General features: G+C 38.0%; 1 protein-coding gene across 1 annotated transcript in view; it reads right to left on the reverse strand.

The window, feature by feature from the left end:
• Positions 1-23623, reverse strand: part of LOC120428641 (uncharacterized) — a 146006-nt gene that overhangs the window by 117282 nt on the left and 5101 nt on the right. Inside the window, exon 2 of the mRNA XM_052709603.1 lies at positions 13087-13515. Coding sequence (XP_052565563.1) covers positions 13087-13203 — 117 coding nt within the window. The 5' untranslated portion in view covers positions 13204-13515. The remainder of the gene's footprint in view (positions 1-13086; positions 13516-23623) is intronic.

Here is a 23623-nt window from a genome sequence, read left to right on the forward strand (position 1 = left end):
TAAACAACTATTTTTATAAAATTGCTATTTTATGTTGTAAGAGTCTCTATTGAACAAGTTTTAACAATATTTGTTCGAAATATACATTGTTTTCATCTTTTTTATTGACATTTTTCGACCAAAAATACTGTTTCGGAACAATACCGTTAAACAATCCTGATTGTCCCGGAACCGGTTTAACCCCTCGGAGGGAAATTTTGTGGTGGTCAGATAGAGGACAAAAAAACCCACCTCATGCAATTTGAAGCATCCAATTTTGTCCACTTCAGCCCGATTACGAGTCCCTAGACTGAAATTTGAAATTTTCACTTTCCGTGCTGAGAATTTCTGTACCGGCCTGGGTTAGAATGTTTTGCTTGAGGAATTTGAAAATTTCAAATTTCAGACTAGGGACTCGTAATCGGGCTGTAGTGGACAAAATTGGATGCTTCAAATTGCATGAGGTGGGTTTTTTTGTCCTCTATCTGACCACCACAAAATTTCCCTCCGAGGGGTTAAACCGGTTCCGGGACAATCAGGATTGTTAACGGTATTGTTCCGAAACAGTATTTTTGGTCGAAAAATGTCAATAAAAAAGATGAAAACAATGTATATTTCGAACAAATATTGTTAAAACTTGTTCAATAGAGACTGTTACAACATAAAATAGCAATTTTATAAAAATAGTTGTTTATAAACTAATGTTTTGATAAGTTTTACATAAAAAACTAAATTTAAACCAATTTTCAATATAAACTAACTTAACAAAGTTATCAGAAGTTCAAAGTTGTCACAAACTGGCTAGAGGTACTAGTATTTGACACAGAAACAACATTTCATAAATGAATTCACTTAAATCGATCAGATTTTGTACTTTTATTAGGGGTACGGACAATTATTTGACCTCTTTTTTTGACTATTTTCAGTAAAATATTTTTGTATTTTTTTAGAAAAAGTTTTTTGCAAATCCAATGACAGTGTCTTAAAGAGGATATTCTGCCGCGTCGATTGATGTATAAAACATGGTACTTTGGTCGTATTTTATGAACTTTTATATCACAAACATTTTCCGTATGGGGGGTACGGACAAATATTTGACTCACTGTATGCGGATATGTTCCGGGATCAAAACCCGTCGACCTCTGGCTTTTTACGGCGGTAGATCCACAGATCTTAACTCCAGGGAGTCTTTGGATGTCCCTGAACATCCCAATAAGTTGTTAGAACAATGTACTGTAGCCTACCACACTCACTGAAGTAGTCTGATTAGGATCCGTTGTCAAAATTTTAAAGTTTCGACTTGTTTCTTTGGTAAGCCTGTTGCACAAAATTTCCGGAGGTTTCGGATGGACTAGAACATCCCAGGTGTTCCAAAACCATGCTAAAATGTTTCAATAACGTAACTAAACAAAATACAAATGAAACGTTTTGAAAATTCTCCGCCAAGTACGAAATCCCAAAGATTCTTAATTTAAGTCATATTCTCAATTTAAGTCATGAACATTCTTTTTTAAACGATTCTCGATTTAAACACCCCCATTTCGTTGTGTAAATCAAGAATATGGTGTACCATTTTTTGCTCAACAGTCCTCTACAATACCTACAACTTTGCCCTAGACACCAAATTGATCAGAAAAATCACTTGAAAGTTTAAATATTTACGTACCATGTTTGTATGGACAGCAGCCAAAATTGTATGGAGACTTGTATGGGTGAACTAATGACACAAAATAGCTTCTTTGGTTATAGTGAAGGCCGCCACAAAGTTTGAGCCAAATAAAAAAATACAAATGAAATCCATTTTCGGTTTTGGTAGCGAGTTGCTATAAAAATGCTGAAGTTATAATTACAGGATTCAGAGATTCAATTTTTTGAAAATAAAAACTAGATTTTCGACGCACCACGTACGAAATCACGAAAATAACAAACACGGAAAATAATCACCTTTTTTCACTCAAAATGCCATAACATTAAAATTTGAGCTCTATTCTTTTAAGGGTACTTCAATTACGGAAATTAAATTACAACCATTTTTTTCCAAATAGTTCTATTTGTAATCTACAGTTTTGCCAGTTATATTCGATCAGAAAATCCCTTCTAAAGATACAGATTTTGAAATTTTTTCGTAGCCATTTTGCCACGCTAGCTTTCAGTTTAGTATCACTGTGCATTAGGGTGCCCAGAAAAAATGACCCCCTGCTTCAAAAGCGGAAAACGGTTTTTTGAGTTATTTTGAGCATCTGTAAATTTTGGACGAAATCGGATGAGGTTAACCCATTGATACCCGAGCCTGCAGTCAGTGAAACAAGTTTTTTCATACAAAAAAAATTTTTTTTTTTCGCTAATATCTTTCCAGTGTCGAGTTTTACAGCTTTGGTATGTTCTACAAAGTTTTAGAGCATTAAATTTCCAATTTCCAAATCCACTTTTGTGAACATTTGGAGGGATCCAGAGTCCTAAAATAGCCCAAGGAACAATATTTAGCTTGGGAGCGTGGTTTTGAAAAAAGGGCACCCTACTGTGCATTGATAGGTCTAAATTTTTTTTAATTTCAAGAAAACAATAATGAAAATGTTATAAATAATTCTAGATTAAATTTTCAAAACAACCTATCCCTCATGGGTTTCCTATGCAGATAGGACCTTTTGAAAATTTAATCGAGAATTCTTGTTAAAAACACAATAAAGCAAATGTTAAGTTTCAGGTATTCCTAACTGCAAACGACTCAGTCGCCAGCCAGCGACAAGTTAAGACGTGTTTTGCTCATGTTGTCATCTCGCGTGCTTGGAAGTTTTTGACAGATGGAGGTGGAGGAATCCTCCGAGGAGGAAGATTTTCGTCCCGTCCGCGGGAATCGGAAGCGGAAGAAGTCCAGCGAGGTCACTGGAATCGGCATCGAAGGAGAAAAAGTTGAGAAGACCCCGCTCAACAACAACAAGTTCAGCCCGCTAGCGGATAACAAATACAACAACAATGCCAGCCCAGCAAGAGGAGGGGACGCCCCGGCGGTTCCACCACCCGGCCAGTCGGCAGGTAAACAAAAGCAACCACCTTTGGTGGTGAAGAACGCCACGGATTTTTACAAGCTCGTGGCGATAGTGGAAAGTTGTAAATTAGGTTTCAATCCGATTTACAAACTAACCCGATTTGGAACCAAGGTGACCTGCTTCTCTGTCAAAGATTTTGACAAGTTGCAAGAGGAAGAAAGTGGAATTCTACACCACGAACGGCGGAGCGAACGAAATCATCGGGTGGTTCTTCGTGGTTTTCCTGATGAACTGAAACCGGACGAGGTCAAGTACCTTCTGAAGAGGGATCTCAAGCTGGACGCGCTGGAGGTGCATATCATCAAGCGGAAGGAAAAGTCCACCGTGGACGAAACTCCGTACATTGTGGTCTTCCCCAAGGGATACACCAATCTGAAGAAGCTCTCTGCAATGAAAGTTGTGGCAAGCACTATCATCCGGTGGGAGGCCTACCGGAACAAGCGGCCGAACGTGACCCAGTGCAGGAACTGCTTGCAGCTGGGTCATGGAACCAGGAACTGTCACCTGAAAGGGAGGTGCAACAACTGTGGGGGTCCCCACAAGACGGACGAGTGCAAAGTCCAAGAAGCCGAGCCGAAGCGGTGTGCCAACTGCTCTGGAGCCCACGAAGCCACGGACCGCAGCTGCCCTAAGCGTGCGGACTTCATCCGGAGGCGCCAGCAGGCGTCGAAACCAAAACCGCTGGCAAGGAAGGCGGAAAAGCAGAGTTCAGCAGTTCCAGCGTTCACGCCAGCGGAGTTCCCTCCGTTGCCGGTTGAAGTCCCGGACGGAAAATCGAAGGATCGCCCTCGCCCCGCAGGAAGAAGCCAAGGAAGCAGTGGCTCCCGAGACGGTGGAGCCACGAAAGAGGAAGCCGGGGAGGTGCTCTACAGTTCTGCTGAGCTGTGGGGCATTTTCTCCGAGTACATCGGCAGATTCAAAACCTGCAAGACCCGCTTGGACCAAGTAACCCTCGTCAGTTACATGATCTCCAAGTATGGAGTGTAATGAGTTTTTTTTTATTTATTTTTTTTTTATATTTTGATTGTAAACTGATCCTCGGTCCTAACCTGGTCGTAGCACCTTAAAGGACCTAATAAAAATAAGTTATGAAAAAAAAATCCTAACTGCAAACATCATTAGCCTTTTCAAAGTTTTATTCAGTCAATCCAAAGGCACCCAGAGAAGGTCAACAAAATAGTCACGCTCACGCACAGTCGGCGACACTTTTTAATCCAAATGACCAAACTTCGTACCGTTTAATCATCTACGCAAAATGTCCACACGATCAATCCTTAAGTGGCGGCTATTGACTATAAACTAAACGCACACTCACAGCAACAATACTAAGTCTTACTCTGACTGCGCGCGTCAAACAGAACACCTTCCAGCTCATCGTCGCCGCCGCCAAGGTCGTCTATGACTTAAACTCGACGAGACTGATGGCGGACGACCTACGCGTCACATCGCGGTTCTTATCCAAACAAATTGCAGATCATTTCTCGTGTTTTTGTGACCCAATTTCAGATATTCTGGGGGTCTTTAAGCCTCATTTTCGACGACCCGATAGTTTGGAGTGAACGTCAAGGAAGTTCTTCTTTATCTGCTTGTCAGTCACGGTCATTGCCACGATTTGAACAATCTCCGCTGGACTAAACGATTCGACTAGGCTAACATAATTGCCCTTTGTCGTAGTCACAAGAAACCCCCTTCGAGAAGGTGACTAATGGAACTCACCGGAAGTGCCAATCTACGTGTGTGGGAATGATGAACAGTTCTTTACTTTGTCGCTTAATGCAGGTGTGATTGAAAGCCAAAAGGTGCGATTTGCAAACTCAGCAATTAAATATGCAAACGTGCGCTTCTTTCAAAAAGCATTTCGATGTAGGAGAGACACCTGGCTTTTGATTTTGTAAACCTGCCGAAAAAGGTCGAGGACTTGACCTAAGAGAATCATAAAAACAGTGGATATCTTTTGGGTGTGGGAAATTGTGCGAGTTTAGGCTCAAGTCGTTTTTGATCAAATTATTTATTCAATTTCTAATTCCGAATTTCATGAGAACCGACCGGAATTTCATACCTTCTGCTCGTGACGACCAAGGACTTCTAATATTTGCATTTTCCAAAACTAACCAAAATGTCAATCCACTTACTCCATAACTTCATTAAACCGACACCAAAGTCGGTACTGCCAACCCCATCAATCCAAATCAATTGTACCTACACTGACCGGATTCCTGCCCGCCACATGGTCACCTTGCCGTCAGTCGGTGCCCCGCGGGGGGTCAAACTGGCTCCTCCGTCTCTTTCTGGAAAGGGTGAGGTTGTCACTTGCGCGAGAGATTCGCGAAAACTGGACGACCTCCAGGTGAAACTATTTCTCTCGCCACCGTCATCGACTTCGTCGTCGCCAACGCAGCACTGCGTGCATGCTCCAGCAAACTTCAAAACAACTTGAAGATCAGCCTGAAGATTCTCTCTGAACAACTAGCTATAACTCTGAGCAATCTTTCAACAATCTCGGCAGATCAACAACGCGCTGGTCATCGCACGGTGTCCTCCAAACGGCCTTAGCTATTATACATGTTGAACATGACCATTTCAGCGGAGAAGTACCGGCCACCTGATCGAGTTTGGGCCATTTCGTGGAATGACGCTTCACCGAATTGTTTTCATCGGGTAGGTCGATTACCAAGTCGGTGATACCTTTCATTTGGTGAGTGATCTCACTCAATTGGGATTTCAACTGAATGGGGTCATTCACCGAATGAGCCATTTCACCGAATGATCCATTTCGTCGAGATGATTATTTGACTGAGTTGGTCATTTCACCGAATTGGCAATTTCACCGAATACTCTGGATACAATCGCTGGTCGATGAAACGACTCATTCGACGAAACGGCCACCACCACCACATAAACCACCCGAACTACACCGATGATAACAATAATGGCCAATCTGGTTGACGATGGCCAGCGGCGGCGTCAGTCCTCGACTGATGTGCTCTCTTCACTTTCGTTTGTTCTGGCAAACGACCGCGGCTTTCTTTGAGAGAGCTCAGCTGTGCGCTCGCAAGTGTGGATGAGACCGAAACCGGTTTCCCCCAAAGGTCTCCGAGGTGTTGTCCGAGTGGTTGTGTTCTACTCGGCAGTGGGTCATCCCCCCGGTTTGGGCTCGGAGTTGTGGACTTTGGCGATGGGGACGGAGCACGAGAGAGAGAGAGATGGCTCGCGCCTCCATCCCGTATAGCTCACTAAAGATCACTTGGCCTTTTCAAGGTGCGATGGACACACATCGGCGGCGGTAAACGGGCCCGCTTTGAGGTGGACCTGGTCGCGTTTGTGGGTAAATAGAATCTTTGAGTTGACCAGATGGAGTGATTTTTAGCGTGATGGAAGGTGTATTGATTGTTGGTCAAATATTTCAAGTTATGTTTCGACATCAAGACATTCAGTTTAATTTGCTTTTTAATTTTATCAGTTGCAGTTTCCATACTGATACATTCGCAGTTTTTTTTTTCAGAAAAAATGTCCACAAATTCTAATCATCTCTTTGGATTTTAAACCATCCCCGATCTTTCTGCAAAATGCCATATGTGGACTTTTTTAATAATCGCATAAGAACTGAATTTGAACCCCTAAAAAAAATCTAATCTTTTTTTTCGGGGGTGATTTTCTTTCAAGAAGGATTTTTTTAATGTAATGCAAAAAAACGAAAAGAAATCAGAAAATAAACCCAAAAGTGTTTAAAATTCGGAAACTGTATATTAGGGTATTTGACTTTATTTTGAGCCTACTAAGCCGAGCTCACTTTTTATTTGATGTATTCTCAAAGGCTCAAAGGTGGCAGTGCGTGGCCGAATGGGTACGCTGTCCGCTTTGTAAGCGGATGATTCTGGGTTCGATTCCCATCTGCTCCAACCTTCCATCGGATGAGGAAGTAAAATGTCGATCCCGGCCTTGGTTGTTAGGCCGTTAAGTCATTCCAGGTGTAGGAGTCGTCTCCATGCCATAAGTACAAACAACACACCAAACCAAGCCTACTCCGGTGGAATCGCTGGCGGCGGTTGGAATCGCAATCCAAAGGTCGTCAGTTCAAACACTAGGATGGAAGGTTCCTTGGAGTAAAAAGAGGTTTTGGGTGCTCTCCCCATTCAAGCCTTCGGACTCCTAGGTTCGAGCAGAAACTTGCAATAGAGACCACAAAAAACCCGGGGGTCGTTAATGTGGATGGTTTGAATTTTTTTGATTGATTCTCAAAGGCTGCTTTAGGCAGCCATGCTTTTATTACATGAATAAGTTGGTTTTATAATGCTAATGCTCTTACTTAATCACATTTTTGACGAAAATACTTTATATTTCAGTACAAGCCCGAGAAACTAAAACATTTTTTGCCACTATTTTGGGGATATTGCTTCAAGCATACGGCCTTCTTTGTGCATATTTTCGGCCTACCTTCTGATTGGTTGAAATCTCGAAGCACGTGGCGAATTTTTTTGATGTACGGTTCAGCCCCAGCTCGTACAGTACAGCCGCACAAATTCGGTCGACAAACATGCTCAATCATTGTGATGTTTTAAGCCACAAATCAACATTAGAACGATTGATTTCACTTGCATTGCGTGCATAATTAGCTTGGACATGATTTTTATCATTCTTTACGAGTTTTAAACATAATAAAACATTTGTTGCGTAGCCCTACAACAAGCCCGTAATATGCAAGAAAGACTGTAACTTGTGAAAAGCACACACACACTGTCACAATTTGTAGAAGTGTAAAGTGGACTGAATATAGAGCCATTCTCTCCGAAACGGACGGAGTAACTTAAATCAGTTATTTTATTGATTTGGTGGCAGTTTAGTGATTGTTTTTGCAACGGGATTGTGCAACCCACCAAAAAAAACATATATAAGCGGTAAGCAAAAGTGGTGAAAATTTTCGACCTAATGGGCAACTAGCGATTGGCCAAGAAAAAAGTGAAGAGTGCCAAGTAACCATCCAGCACTAAAAGAAATCATAAATGAGCTGCTAAACAGCATTCACCAGCTAATCAGTCATAAAACAGCTAAGGTGATTACAAATTAGCTTTAAAACAACTGCTCTTGTAATAGCCGGAATAGTGCTGATTTAATGCTGCTACTAGCAACACAAAATATTTCATCAAACTGGCAACACGATTTTGTTCCGTGTAAGAGCGAAAGAGAGAGCACCAACAAAAAAAAATCAAAAATAATGCTTACTCTCTCATCCATTAAACCAAAACAAATCGTGCGGGGAGAAAAATGCAGTCAGCTGAGAATTTTATTTAGTCACACCGTCTTTGATACAAAAAATATCCACAGACTGAATTTAATCTATACCCTTAATTCTACTTTTAAAGCTAAGTTTGGACATTCCGTTGGTAAATTTGACACAGACAGAATTAAAACATTTACAACATTCATAAAAAGGGTTAAAATAACTCCTCCAGCCATCGTTCGGGATTCTAAAGAGAACATCACCTCTCCGATTTCTCTCTGGAGCTTGCGGCGGAAGCAAAGCTATTAGTGCCTGGCAGTCCGAGTTTCCGTTCACTACGTCGAATAAGAAAAGACGCCTGAGGAATGAAACCCGCAAAGAGAGCTTTTCCATCCTCAGAAATTGGAGTCTCTCCTCGTAGTGAGCCTGTCTCACTGGGTGGTTGGAGGGAAGTTTGCGGATAATCATCCTCGTTGCGGTTCTTTGCACTCTTTCGTACAAGTTTGCATCTCCAATCAGCCTGGGGGCCCAAATTTGTACGCCATACTCTAGTATGCTGCGGACTAGGGTCAAGTACAAACACTTGATCGCTTGAAAATCCTTGAACTCCTGGGTGTTCCGAGAAATAAATCCCAATTTTGTTTAATGATTGGAAAAAAACGTTTGCAATCGAAGCCTTTTTATCATGTTGGTAAGTTTAATTTTATTAATTTTACATTCAAAACGATAACTAACTACTAGCGTTCTTCTACTACTCTTGCAGTGGCCTCTAGCAGCTGTTTCCTAACGGATACGCAGGAATAGTGGCAAATTAATGCAAATTTGGTGAAACATTTCCCGGTTGTACAGGCTAGTGATGAAAAGGGCAATTGAAGGAACCACCCCGAGGAACGGCCTCCAACTCTCCGAGATGCGGTGGTTCGGTGCGGTGAAAAAGTGAAATTAAACGGTTTACGCAGTTATGGAGGCTTGTATTGATTGTATTGAAATTATAATAAATAATCCAGAATCCACAGATAAATGTCTTTAAAAATAAATAGAGAAAATTCCTAGTGACATGTTCGACTAAATTATGGACATATTAAGTAGAATCCATGCATTTAACTGAGCAACAACACTGTTTATGTAGCTCTGATAACAATCCTGGGAATCCATACCTCATATAGCCGTGAGGGCACGGTCTCAGGATTCATCGAATAACAACAACATCCATCCTAGCATCCGGGATCATATCGACAAAAACGCGAGTTCAAGCAAATAATTCAACTTCCCCTCTCAATCAGCTGAGTCGGCAAAGTAGTAAACAACCCAAAAATAGAATTGAGTGAAGCAGAGGAGAGTAAGAGGGAAAGGAAAACAACATTTTTGTCTCTCCAATTTTTTGACATTTTGCAGGGGTGGAGCAACAACAGTAGGGGCTCAGCTGTAAAACAGAAATATAAAGTCCAAAACTAGCTGTAAATCTGCTGCAAAAGCGCATTTGGTGCAGATGTCAAAACATTTTAGCTTTTTGTCGCAGCTGTAAATGCGCTGTTAGTGCTGAACAATGACTTTATTTCGTGCTGGATGGTTACTTGGGGAGGAAAAAGTAAATTATTCTTGCCCAGAATAAAATTAAGATAATGACTACACGTATCATTATCAAGTGGCAGATTCCTGCCAGATTTGGTGAAATGCTCAATTTCTTTGAATTAAGTTTGGTAGACTTAAAATAGGGACAAGGCCCAAAATAAGGACAAATAGCCTTAAAAAATTAAAAGTTCTATTAAAGCGTAAATTTTTAATTTACTGTTTTTCGACCTGTTAAAAAATCTTTATTTTTCAAAAATGCTTATCACCGGGACCAGATTTTGCCCTATGGCTCAAATGATATTCTTATTAATTTAAAAAATACTTTGTTTTTTTCTCCTTTAAACTAAATCTCCAAACACTTCAGGTGAATTTTTACGAAAACATTAAGATAATGAATTCGCAAGTCTGATATTTGGCACCATGAAAAAAGGGGTCTTTCCAGACATTTTGCGGGATCCGGTGAAATATTTCGTCGGGGGTTCTAGAGCGACTTTTTTTTGAAGATTTTGTTTCGATTTTTTTTTTGTTTTCTTCAGAAAGACGATAAAAATCGGTCGGTTCATGTCCATAACCATCAAATTTCTCAAGAATATGCCTCAAGATACTCAAAGTTTCATATTTGACCTCCAATAAAAAGTTTTACAACCAAATTAACCAGATTTTTAGCTTTCTATGAAATCACTCCAAAATTCAAGATAGAAACCTAAAAACGACAAAATAAAAATCATTTCTTTGTACAATTTGTCTTGAAAATATAGCTACAGATTGCCCGGATATAAATTCGAGCATAAAACACTGCAAAACGTAGAGTAAAACCTATTCATTACCCAAAAGGTTCCCAAAATTATTTGAGTAATCCTCTTCCATATAACACTATAACATTTTAAAACATTTTCGAATCAATCACATGCACAGTGGTCCAGATCGCAAAATTAAGTGGAAAATGGATTTTCCGAAAAATGGTGACGTTTTGGAGCTTTAGTGTCTTCAGAAGAGTTGTTGCAAATGGAAAGGGGCAACTTTTGGTTTGGTTTAAAATTAGGGTGGTTCACGATTAGGGTGATTTTGAAAATCTAACTTTTCAGGAATATTTTTGGGAATTTTTTTGTCTTCTAGAAATATGACGGGCTTGCCAATCCAAGCAACTTTGTCGAAGACACCAAAATTTTATCTCGTAATCTACGCCTTCTATGACCAAATTTATAGAAAGCATCTGAGCAAACCTTCAAAAATCAGTTTTTTGAACGTGGCAATTCAGGGTTAACTTTAAGAGAAAAGTGATATTGCGAGCACTTTTAGAGCTCTACAAAACAAACATTTTCATTTTTTGACATGTCAATTTGGACTTAAGGGTCAAAAGTTACAGCCATTTTAAGGTAAAAAAGATGCAAATTTAAAACTTAAATATCTCAAAATGGCGCAAGCCAAATTTTTGGTCATATTTTGGGTTTCCATGTAAAATTATCGTTTAAACCCAAAATATGACCAAACATCGATTTGTTGACATTTTGGCTCAATTCTGAGGTCAGATTCAGATTCAGCGGGCAAAATTACATGGAAAAACATATATTTGGACAATTTTCGAATTTCGTTAGGGTGGTCCCATATGGCTTTCCCTTGAAAATTAAACTTTTTCAAATGAAGATATCTCAAGTTTAAAGAAAAACACCCCTGAGATTTTTTCAGCGTTTGTAGTGCTGGATCTCCTCTTTCAAATGCAACCTAGTGCTTAAAATTTGGCTTGCGCCATTTTGAGATATTTAAGTTTTAAATTTGCATCTTTTTTACCTTAAAATGGCTGTAACTTTTGACCCTTAAGTCCAAATTGACATGTCAAAAAATGAAAATGTTTGTTTTGTAGAGCTCTAAAAGTGCTCGCAATATCACTTTCCTCTAAAAGTTAACCCTGCATTGCCACGTTAAAAAAACTGATTTTTGAAGGTTTGCTCAGATGCTTTCTATAAATTTGGTCATAGAAGGCGTAGATTACGAGATAAAATTTTGGTGTCTTCGACAAAGTTGCTTGGATTGGCCAGCCCAACAACTTTTTAGAAGACATAAAAATTCCCAAAAAATATTCCTGAAAAGTTAGATTTTCAAAATCACCCTAATCGTGAACCACCCTAATTTTAAACCAAACCAAAAGTTGCCCCTTTCCATTTGCAACATATCTTCTGAAGACACCAAAGCTCCAAAACGTCACCATTTTTCGGAAAATCAAGTTTCCACTTAATTTTGCGATCTGGACCACTGTGCATTGTAGAAAACAGTATTTTGAACGAAATGTCTGGAAAGAGCCCTTCTTTAATGGTTCCGAATATCAGACTTGTCGATTTTTTTTATCTTTAGTTTGTTCTAAGAAACACACCGTGACTAATCTGCAATATAAAACAATTTTTTTCATAATTACTAGACATGTAATTTTTTTAGACTTTTAATCAAATAAAAAAAACTTTCTAGACTTTCATGATATCCGAAAACAATCCGAAAAAGACTAAATATTGAATAGGAAAAATTAAAAACATTTCAAGCTGGACAAATAATCTGATTAAATCCCTTATGAAATGTAAGTCGTGATTTAAAAATTCAGTTGTAAATTTGGGGCAGAATGTGTAGCACTAAGAAATAATCATTTTTCGTAATTTAAGCCCCAAAAAACATTGCTCAAAAATGTAGAGAATTTTCGCAGGTTTTCTTTTTTTTTCAGATAAAGTCGAGGATGGCTTTCTTACTCGTTACCAAATATGGGCCAACTAAGTTTAAATTAGTTTTAATTTCAAAAAGTATTGCCACAGTTGTCAGATCATCGATCATTTAAACTTGTTTGGAAGGTCTTTCGATTACCTATGCAACGATCCAGATCCAGATATTTATGAAAACACATTTGTATAATTAACTTTCGAACTCCTCATCAAAACGTAAGTTTTTTTAAACTCTGTCAACAAGACACTAATATGAGTCCAGTGCTGAGAAAACTGACTGATTATTTGCAAAGCTCTTTTCTATGGACAGCCTCCAAATTTGTACGGAGATGCACATGCTTTTTTGGACCTAAGGAATCTATGCACAAAGGTTCATCCAAATTTAAAAAAATAAATATATAATGATCTGAAAGTTTTAAATAAACCTTGCTAAAGTTGTGCTAAATGATTCTGCAGAAAAAGCCGCTTTAGTCTAGACAAACAAACAACATAGTTTGCATAACACACGTCATTCGCAGCTAATTGCTCTATTCGAACAATGCAAACACAAATCAACACAAACACTCACCAGTGACGTCGTCGCTTCCTGTGCTCGTACCTCACCAACGGCCATCAGTGCCACCAGTGCCAGCGCCATCAGCTGCTGCCCCGGCATCCCTAGCAGCGCTCGAAACCTTTGCCTCATGACGGAAACCCCACTCTCGCACCACCAATCACTTCAAACTCAATCGATCCAAGCTGTGAGCCTGAGTCGTCGATTTATTTGTACACACACCGAAAATAAATTTGAGACACTTCAAACGAACACACCACACACAATTCTTCACAATTATTTGTTTTTTTTATGATGCTCCGGTACACGATGTCAAACAAACCCGGCGGGATGTGCGATCACGATTCCGTTCGTTGCGATGGGTGCGTGCGATCTCGGCGATCCCTGGCTTTGAAGTTCTTGTCACATTAGCGATGCGTCACGCTGGGAAAACGCATCCACCCCCTGCAATTAAAGGTTAGACTCGTTAGTTGGGCTGATTCTTGGGTGTTCTGAAGACAGACAAGGCTTGTTTCTGCAAGTTCTTTGTAAATTTTCTGTGGAATCCCATCTCGGTTTGTGTCTTGGCAATGTAAAATGAATATGATGGTTTGTGTCCTTGCTAAATGTTGAAACATTATGAAGCTAACAACGTATTCAAACAGGATTGCAACCACTGAATTCTACCAGCCTCGTCTGTCTTCAAATACAATTCTCAATGTTTAACAAAAGTGCAAAATCACGTTGCTTCTTCGTTTGTTTTGATGGTTTGGAGGATCTTCTGGACAGATAGCGCCACCGTCGGGCGTCGAAGATGACATTTCCAGATCAGGCCAATTCAGTAACCCCCCGTCTTTGCTGGTGCGATTCTGCGCGATCTGCATTCTTGTGCAGTTCATCAATGGCGATCGGTTGAGGAGTCGTTGCCGTCGTGATCTTGATCTATACCGCGCGAGCGGATATTTTTCTAATAAAGTTATTACGATTGTTTACTTTGGCGGATGGATGGACGGATGGTGGAAAGATCGAGCGAGGTGCATCTTGTGCGGAAGATGGTGGTTTTAAACGAGACTCACGACATTCGGCGAGGAGGAGGACGATTATGATGGTCGAGGTTATTACAACGTGGGCATCTTCGCTGGGATGAGGTTAGGATCGGATGACCAAACTCTGCGGGTCACAGCGTTACAACAGCATTTAATTTGAAAATCGTTTGTCGGGTTTTCGTGCTTTAGGGTTATTATAATTTCAACTGTGGCTCTGAATTATTTATGTTTAATAAAGCAGTCATGGGATTTTGGAATTTTGTTCAAAAATAGAAAGTTTAAAAATAAGGATACTAAAGTATAAAATTGTTACACACACCCTAAAAATGTGGTTTTTCATAAAATTGCATAATTTTAATTTCTATAAAAAAATCAATTCAATCAAAAATTACTTTTTGGAATTTAACAGCGACAAAACTTAAGCGCGTTAAATTTCTCTCGTGAATCTCACACTTGACGAAGTGTCGATAGAATTGACACTACCTCTCTGCGTAAGTTTGTCTTTCCAAACAAATTTTTGATATTTTCATACAAATTTTAATGATCATCAGCGTCCCCTAAACCTTAACCGATGTGGATCATATTCTGTATAGATACTTAGGGAACATCAATGTTTATTTCAGAAATAAATAATTTACAATACTATTTATTTATTATTTGAGGAAACTGACGCGGTTTTATTGACATCCACTTTAAAAATGTCAAGCTGTGGTATGATTTGGAAAACATTCTATTCCGTCATCAGGAGTGAAATCAAAGGGCAATTCACTTCTGATATTGCGCCAATATGAAGCCAATATTGGAGTCGATATGGTATGCAGCCAAGGAATACTGCGCGAGTATTATGCGCGTATGATATTTACGCTGATATCAGGGTAGATATGACCTCAAACACGACGAATATGGGGTCTATATCGTCAATACGGTATGCAGACAATAAGAATATTATGTGCGTATGATACGCGTATGCAGTATACTCGAAGTGATTAACCCCTAGAGTGAAATTGGGTCTGGGAGTGAGATCGGGTCATAAAAATTTCAGCATTTTTCAAAATTTGGTTCATTTCGCTTTTTTCTTTCTTTTTCCGAATAGGACGTTTTATCGAATTGACATTTGGGCAAAAGTTTAGTTTTTCAGATACTAAATCTTTCTAAATATTTTTTCAAGAACTGGTCATGTTTTAAAGAATAAATAAAACTCAAAAAATATTTCAAATGCGTTCTAAAGCAGCGATATATTTTTTTTTAAACAGCTCTATTTGCTCTCAAAGAACTGTTTTTATTCAAAAGAATGCAAAAAAAAATATTTTCAATGAACTGGGCATGTTAAAAAGAATACAAGAACCAACAGAATGTTTATAAAACTTATCAATACACCCAGAACTGGGCATCGGCATACGAGAGAATAAAGAGCACGATTCGGTAGTAAAATGGTACTGTGTGCGGACTGAGAGGATAAATCTCTAAATAACCGAGAGTACTTTACTCATGGGTTCATCTTCAAAAAAAGTTCATCTATAAAAAAAAAGTACCGGTACCGAGACTCAAACCCACGACCTTCGGCATATTGAACCGTGCCTTTGCCGTAAGGGCCACCATGGTTCGGTTATTAAGTGGCGGTCATTTGTCCATATAAGCCACTCAATAGGATAAACTGTTCCGATGAACGAATGAACACGCGAGAGGACTATACTCTAGCAAAATAGCACTTTCCTCTCGTTTCTTTTCGTGAGGACTATTCCCTCGTTCTTTAACTTTGGGTGTATGAAATAACTGGTTATTTTGAAAAGAACGCAAAATCTCCCAGAAATAAGTAATTAATCTTTTAAACTGTCAAAATAATTGTTTGGAAAAATACAAAAAGGCATAAAAAATTATGAGCCATTCATTTTAAAAGAATTGGTCATGTTTAAAAGAATGCAATAACTCCCAGAAATGAGACATTATTTTTAACATTTAAAATAGTCCAAAAAATTGTTTATGTTAAAAAGAATGTAAAAGCAGAGATTATTTTTTTTGAAGAGCCAATTCAATTTAAAAAAAAACTGCTCATGCTGAAACGAAAGCAAAAACTCCCACAAATTACAAATAAGAAGAATTAAATTACCATATAAAAAAACCAAAGAACTAGTCATGTTTGAAAAAAAATTAAAACTCACGCAAATATATATAGTTTTTTCAACTACTGATTTAATCTTCACAATTCGTCTGTCAATAAAATCTCCCGTATAGCCAAACAATCTTCACGAAAAGACTTTTATTTAGGCAAAATATTCCGCATTCAAGTTAAACTGCCAAAACATGTATAGTTTTCATTTTTGAAGTTTTTTTTATGCATTTCAGTTGACCAAATAAGGCACTTTTTGCGCTAGACTTTCAGGTTGGTTTGAGTTTATACCCATGTTTTAAAAATCGAAAAATAAAACAATCGTGTTTTTCCGTGAACTTGTTTTTTTTCTGATCTCAGTCCAACCAACCACGTTGCAGAAGACATCTAGTCGATCCGAAAATCCCTTTTGAAGATACAGATTTTTGAATATTCACATGCCCATTTTGTATGAACCGCACAATTGAGTTTTGAATAGGAAAACTACTTTGTGTACTTTTACTTATAAACCTTAGTGAATGTCTGAGATAATTTTGTTAAGTTCAATTTAAAAAGTTACTTTAAATGTCGGTTATCGCCGATGAAATCTAGATTACTTTTTCAAAACAACCAATGCGCCATGGGTTTCCTATGTACGTAGGACCTTTTTGAAAAAATAAGCGAGAAATCATCGGTATCGATAACGATATGGTTATCGCTAACGCCAGATGATTTAAATAAAGGTGATAATTTTATCGTTTGATAACGTTGACTTTTTATCCCAAGTAACATTTTTTCCAGGAGTTCTACAAGAGCTCTTCAAGGTAGCTACAGCATAGCAGTTTGGACCGCGGTAGGATAAAATTATCTTCAAAACTTCTTCAGGAGTTGGAAGAGTACTTGAAGAGAGTTTTATGCTACCGCGGTCCAAACTGCTATGCTGTAGCTATCTTGAAGAGCTCTTGTAGAACTCCTGGAAAAAAATGTTACTTGGGATATATATGATCTGTCCTTAGATGGTTTACGACAGACCTTCTCAATGAGACGTCTTAACAGGCAGTAACTGGCAATCTCAACTGACAGTATCAATCATTCATCAAATTAAACAAATATAAAGTCGTTACTCTCGTCGCTGCAGCAATAATAAGCCTCTTTTTGAGACTTAGAATAAGTCTTTTAGACTATATATAAAAAAAATACACTTCTAGCAGACTCTATTCAAAAGCATCCGTAGAATAGTAGCTTTTTCCTCCAAGTATTGCTGCTATGCTAACGTGGGGCCACCGGGTTACGACGAAGCATTAGAATGTCCGATAAAGCTACTTAATGGCTTAGAGCCTCGCTGGAGATATGTAAAGCTCGTTTTGTGTACGGATTTAAACTCGTTATTGAAGAACATTACTCACTGTCGATTATGTATACTGCTCAGCTTTTATGCCAATTATTTCCTTTCTTGGCCGCCGGCCAACTTAACTCCGCATCAGTGAAATGAAGGTCGAAATCGCAGTGAAATTGACAAAAGCTGGCCAAGCAGAAATGCGAGAAAATAAAGTGCAGTTTTAAGGGTATGGCTTGCCACACCTCACGTGAAATCGACAGCCGCGCAGCAGAGTAAACAAAAGTTGTCCGATGATTATCGAGCCTTTTGACGAGATTGGCCGGACTTTCTATAACTGAGCGATACTTCAGTGTTACCTCATAAATCGTTGGAATGAGTTTAATGTAAATTTGATTGATTTTATTGTGTAATGTTAAAAAATTAGAATAACCAGCTTTACCATCGTACTGTAATACGGCAAAGGTCAAGTTGCTTTTCATGGACTCCATTTACAGTAAAAACAAACGATCCATAAATCTTCCCGGCAAACGAAATGCTCCTAAGTGAGATACCGCGTGTTACACACCCTTCAAGGAATCAATCACAAACATCCTGAAATGGAAGGATGACCACATATGAGCAGCTAAAGTCACCTTAACAACTTTAATTAAAAAGCGTGGGAAGTCGGCAGACTAGTAGAAGACTAAAGTTTAATAACACTAACTAACCAATCGAGATATTACGACAGTATTCATTACATACTAGGCTTGCCAACTTAAGGTTGATCCATTAATCTAGCAAACGACGCATCTGCGGTGTTAACCCCTTAAACTTCTGCAGCAGCGTACTCCTCTTATAGTGTGTTAAGCCAGCGCGTTCTGCCAGCGAAGAGGTTCAAACTTGTTTTCGCTGCTCTCCCCCCTCAGATAAAGGTCAAAGATTAACAACGCGCTCTCGAAGTTCTTGATCGTCAACTCTACCCCATCATCATTATCCGACGACGACGTCTGACTTCCAGCAGCAATAGTATAAGTTACCTTTATTGCACAATTTTACTCCCAAGAGACTTGGTCGGTGAAGAGAGGTTCGTCGTCTCCCCGGTGTGTACTACCCCATAAAACTAAGAAGCTTAGAAACCAGGATGTAGATTTGTCGACGGCAGAACCGCAATCGCTGCCAACTTCTTGGTGCAGATAATTGCCAAAGCCGCAGTCATTAAAAGCCTATTATTTTTAATTGATTTATCGCCCATTCGGAAGGCAGAAGCAGCAGCAGCTGATGAGGCTTGTGATGATGGACGAATTGTTCCACGACCGCGTGCGCTGCCGAACATAACATTTGGACTATCAAACAGAGTTAAAGGTGATGATCGAGACGCATCATTAAATCGCGGTGTGCTGGGGAGCTTCTGAGGGGATTGTGTCTGACGGATGCACAGATTTGTAAAGGGCTTCTAGAGTGAAATAAAATTTAAGCAATCGAATTTTATTATGAGAGCAGCACCAAATTTGAAAAAATCATGTATTGTACTTCCATCATACATAGCCATTAGCAATCAAAATAAAGTAAAAATTTAAACTTTTTAAATTTTCAGAAAAAATAGAATTCTCGATGAGCAACTATTTGAAGCAGGGGCAAAAATCGATTATGATGCGATAAGGTTCTTATTTGGGTTCTTATCTCATGTTTCATATTTTAGCATTAAAATGGTGGGTTGTTTGAGTGAGACTTAGAAAACATTAATTTTCCTGTTTTTAAACACTTGCATGGCAATATCTCAGCAACTAAAGGCCGTATCAACAAAGTTCAAAAAAGCAAAATATAGAGAATTTGCTCAACTTTTCAAAAATATTTTTTTCAAGAGTGGGCAAACATGGGCACTAATTAAAATAAAATAACTGCTAATATTTTCGAAAAAGTTACCCAAAAATGGCTATAAATTGAAAACGGTGCACTTTATCAAAATTTTACTTAAGTACTTTTTGATTGTAAATTTGATTTTACACCGAAAAATGAAGCAGAAAAATGTTTGCGACCAACATTTCAATTTTTTGAAAATATCAGTATTGATTAAAAAATTCCTAACTCGGTCAAAGATTTTTTGCACAACCTGGAAATTTCTGAAAAGTTGGCATTTGATGTCCCCTTAATCATATCAGAAAATGAAAAAATAAATAAAAATAGTGTTTTTTTGCAAATCAAGTTTTAGTGACAAAAAGTGAAATTAAAAATCACCAAAACAAATTTACCGTGTATAATTTTTTTTCAGTGTAGTCCTTATCTATACCTACAACTTTGCCTTAGATAAGATGTCAAACAATCACATAAAAATGTCACCGATACAAGTAAGATTAAGCTACTTAAGCTAAAAAAAATGCGAGTCACTTGTTTCTGTACCGTAAATTTCACTTAATTTTATGAACTCTACCTTAAATGCCAATTGCTTAAATATTATCCTAGTCTCACCCCTTAGATGGGGTGACATTGAGTCAAATGAAACTAAAACGACGCTTAAATACAATGCACAGTGGTCCAGAACGCCAAATTAAGTGGAAAATGGATTTTTCGAAAAATCGTGAAGTTTTGGAGCTTTGGTGTCTTGAGAAGAGTTGTTGCCAATAGAAAATGGCAACTTTTGGTTCAGTTCAAAGTAAGGGTGGTTCACGATTGGGGTGATTTTAAAAATCTAACTTTTCAGGAATATTTTTGGGATTTTTAAATTTTAAGGGGTTACATACATGTATATCCGCAAAAAAGTCAGATGATGATGTGAGAACACACTTAGTTTTGTTTAAAATCTGTTTTCAGGGCAATAAAATATACTTTTTAAAAACAATTTTGAAGACATTTGGTTGTAACATTGCTGACATATGGCTATTTGAAGTCAGCAGTTCCAAAAAACGGGTACCACGATATCTTAACACTGTCTTGACCACATCGGCTCAAAATTTTAGTGAAGACTCGTTAAACCAATTCCGTGTGCATGACGAAGCCCGATTTACAAAAAGTTAATTTAAAAAAAAAATGCACACGGGATCTGTCTTGAGAGTCTTCACCTCAAATTTCAGCCAATTTGGTCCATCCCATCTCGAGATATCGTGGCACCCGTAAATCAACTCGGGGTTTAAAGAAAAACGCCAACAAAGTTTAACAGCCCGCCTTGCGCATGGCAAAATTTTGAGCTTAAATCGTCTCTTGCTCAGTTTAATCATGAAATATCTTCATGAAACTTTCAGGATTGATTAATAATCATCATATGAGTAGATTTAACAAATATTCTGTGATATAAAATTTGGTGATTTTCTACATGTATGTAACCCCTTAAGCGCCAGGTTGCATTCGAAAAATTTAAAAAAAACCCAGGGGCATTTTTCTTTAAACTCGAAATATCTTCATTTGAAATTGTCTAATTTTCAAGGGAAAAGTGTATGGGACCACCCTAACGAAATTCGAAATTGTCCAACTATATGTTTTCCATGTAATTTTGCCCGCTGAATCTGAATCTACCCTCAGAAATGAGCCAAAGTGTCAAAAAATCGATTATTGGTCATATTTTCAAACCAATAGTTGCCCTTTCCCATTTGCAACAACTCTTCTGAAGACACCAAAGCTAAAAAACTTCACCATTTTTCGGACCACTGTGCAATGATATTGTACACACAAGTCATCCAACAGGGTTTCTTATTCGAGGGAATCGTATTGACATGCTACAATGTTTGTAGTTGAGATTTTCAAATATTTGAGCACTTTTCGAGCAATCCAAAAAAAAATTTAAAAAATGATTTTTCTAGAGGTCATTTTTGGCCAAAAACGTACCTTAACTTTAGAAAATGGCAGGATTTGTTCCAGGAACCAGATTTTTTCAGCTCAGTCATCTTAAGATGTCCTCTACCCAACCCTTTCAACAGAATTTAATTTCATTGAGAAGGACCTGAGAAATAATAAAATCCGTAAAAAATCATTTTGATTCAATCTCAACTCCCTGACCCAATGTCGCCTCCACTGACGATATATATTATAAATATTTAAAACGAGTCTAAACATGCTCAAAATTATGTTCAACGTTGAAAAATACTTTTAAAATTGTTTTCATTTCTTATGGAAAATATTAGTTTTTCTTCATGATTTTTTGGAACAATTTTGAAAGGGGTTACATGGACTTGTCTATTTTTTTGCAATTGCCCTACTGCATAAAAAAAAATATATTTAGAAAACCAGAAAACAAAAAGTCTAAACACATAGTTTTCAGATATCAGAACTGCTCGGCGGAAACAACTGACGAGTCTCGACAACTTATGAGCCATTCCGCCGATTTTTTTTTTTGTCAAAAAAAAACTTGAAAATTTTGATGCAAGAGGATCATTAAGTGTAAACCATTTGAAATGCATTTTTCTGCGTTGATAATCATATTTATAAACTAAGTTTTTTTTAATTATTGCAAATTGAATCGATTGTGTTGCAATCTATTTTTTCATACTTTGAAATTTTGAATATCAATGAAAAATGCAAAAATCACAAACAAATAATAAATCTTGAAACATTTGTTTAAAAAAACCTCCTGCTTGTATAATATGGCATTTTGTCCACCATATGACGTTATCCGAAAGCTAGCCAACCAAATTCGCCTAAAATCTCCCTATCGCTGTCCCCAAAGATGCATCACCGCATACTGAATTACGACAAAGTGACATTTAAAATTTTGCCGCGCGAAAGATGAAATGCCGGCTCTCAGCTTCTAGCGTGGCGCTCGTGTGCTTTTGCTGGCACATCATCAGACTGATCATCGCAGATTTACAATGGCAGCGGGACGATAAAGTGTGCAATTTTTCATCAAAATGAAGAAGTAATTTTTCGCGTGTTTGGTGTGCGAAGCTGTGGGGGTTAATTGAATTATAGTTTTTTGGAGGTATGAAAATTTATCATTTTTAGTGATTTTTTGATCGTTTTTGATGATGTGAGATTTTGAATAAATGGGAAAGTTAAATTTTATATGACAAATTGGTTTCACTTTTGTCAGCTCAAGTTAAACAAATTTGATTTAATTCAAACCATTTTTGTTCAACTTTCATAAGATTAATCTTTGTTAGCAAATTAATTTTTACGAGCTTTTTAATTTCAAATTTCAAATCTTAACGTCACCATCACCATCTCTTCGTTAACTCTTTTTTGTGGGTCAATCGCGACAAGATCAACCCAGGAGAGCGAAAAAAAAGTCCAACAAAATCATAATAAATAACACAAAAAAAGTCCACCCTTCTTTCCCACATCGAACAATGAGCGTTTCGCGATACCTTAGTCGGTTAAATTGCGGCGCTTATCTGCGCTAATGAAATAAAAATATAGACCCCCTCACTCTCATCACAGCTGTCTTCGTCGTCACGTTCAAAGAGCTTTTGACTTAAACTTTGGCACCCTTTGTGCCTGCCTGGCCGTGCTTTGCGGGGGCTTTGGAATCTCTCCCCCCGAAAAGAGCACGCGAGATTATGCGACGTGCGATGGCGCCTCCAATCTGGTTGGTGGGTCTAAAACAAAAAATTACATAATTTTGCCAATAATGTTCACGTTCAACCTTTTTTTTTTCGCGAAAGGGGCTTTAATTCGTTTAGGGTAGCATGCACACAAACAAAACAGCTGATTGCATTTTACTACCAAAATAGGTTGCGTGTGCCGCCGAGCTACTTTAATTATAAAATCACTCGCCTTTGGGAAAACGGTTTAATCGATTTCGTGGAAAATTGCGAACCGTTTTGGGGAGTGTTTTTTGCTTGATTTGATTTGCTGACTTTGTTTTTCTAAGCTTAACGTTATCGTGATCAAGTTAGTTTGGGATGCAATGATGTTACTTTCTTGAAAGATGTATGGCGTTGTCCAGATTGGGGAGATTGAAAAAAAGTGTATTACAAAATGATTAGCACATTATAACAGTATCGCTTCTATAATAAACTTTAATAAATTTATGATTTTTTTTATCAAGTTTACCATTCATTTTTTCTGACGATATCCGGAATTTAAATAATTTAAACAGAATAATTTGGAATTTAAAATGCCTTGAGAAAAAATAAAAACCGAACTTTATCGTTCAACGAATATCTCAATGTTCACCCAGGGTTTTACAAAGGCTTC

Source organism: Culex pipiens, chromosome 3 (genome assembly GCF_016801865.2).
Source record: "Culex pipiens pallens isolate TS chromosome 3, TS_CPP_V2, whole genome shotgun sequence".
Classification (NCBI taxonomy): domain Eukaryota; kingdom Metazoa; phylum Arthropoda; class Insecta; order Diptera; family Culicidae; genus Culex; species Culex pipiens.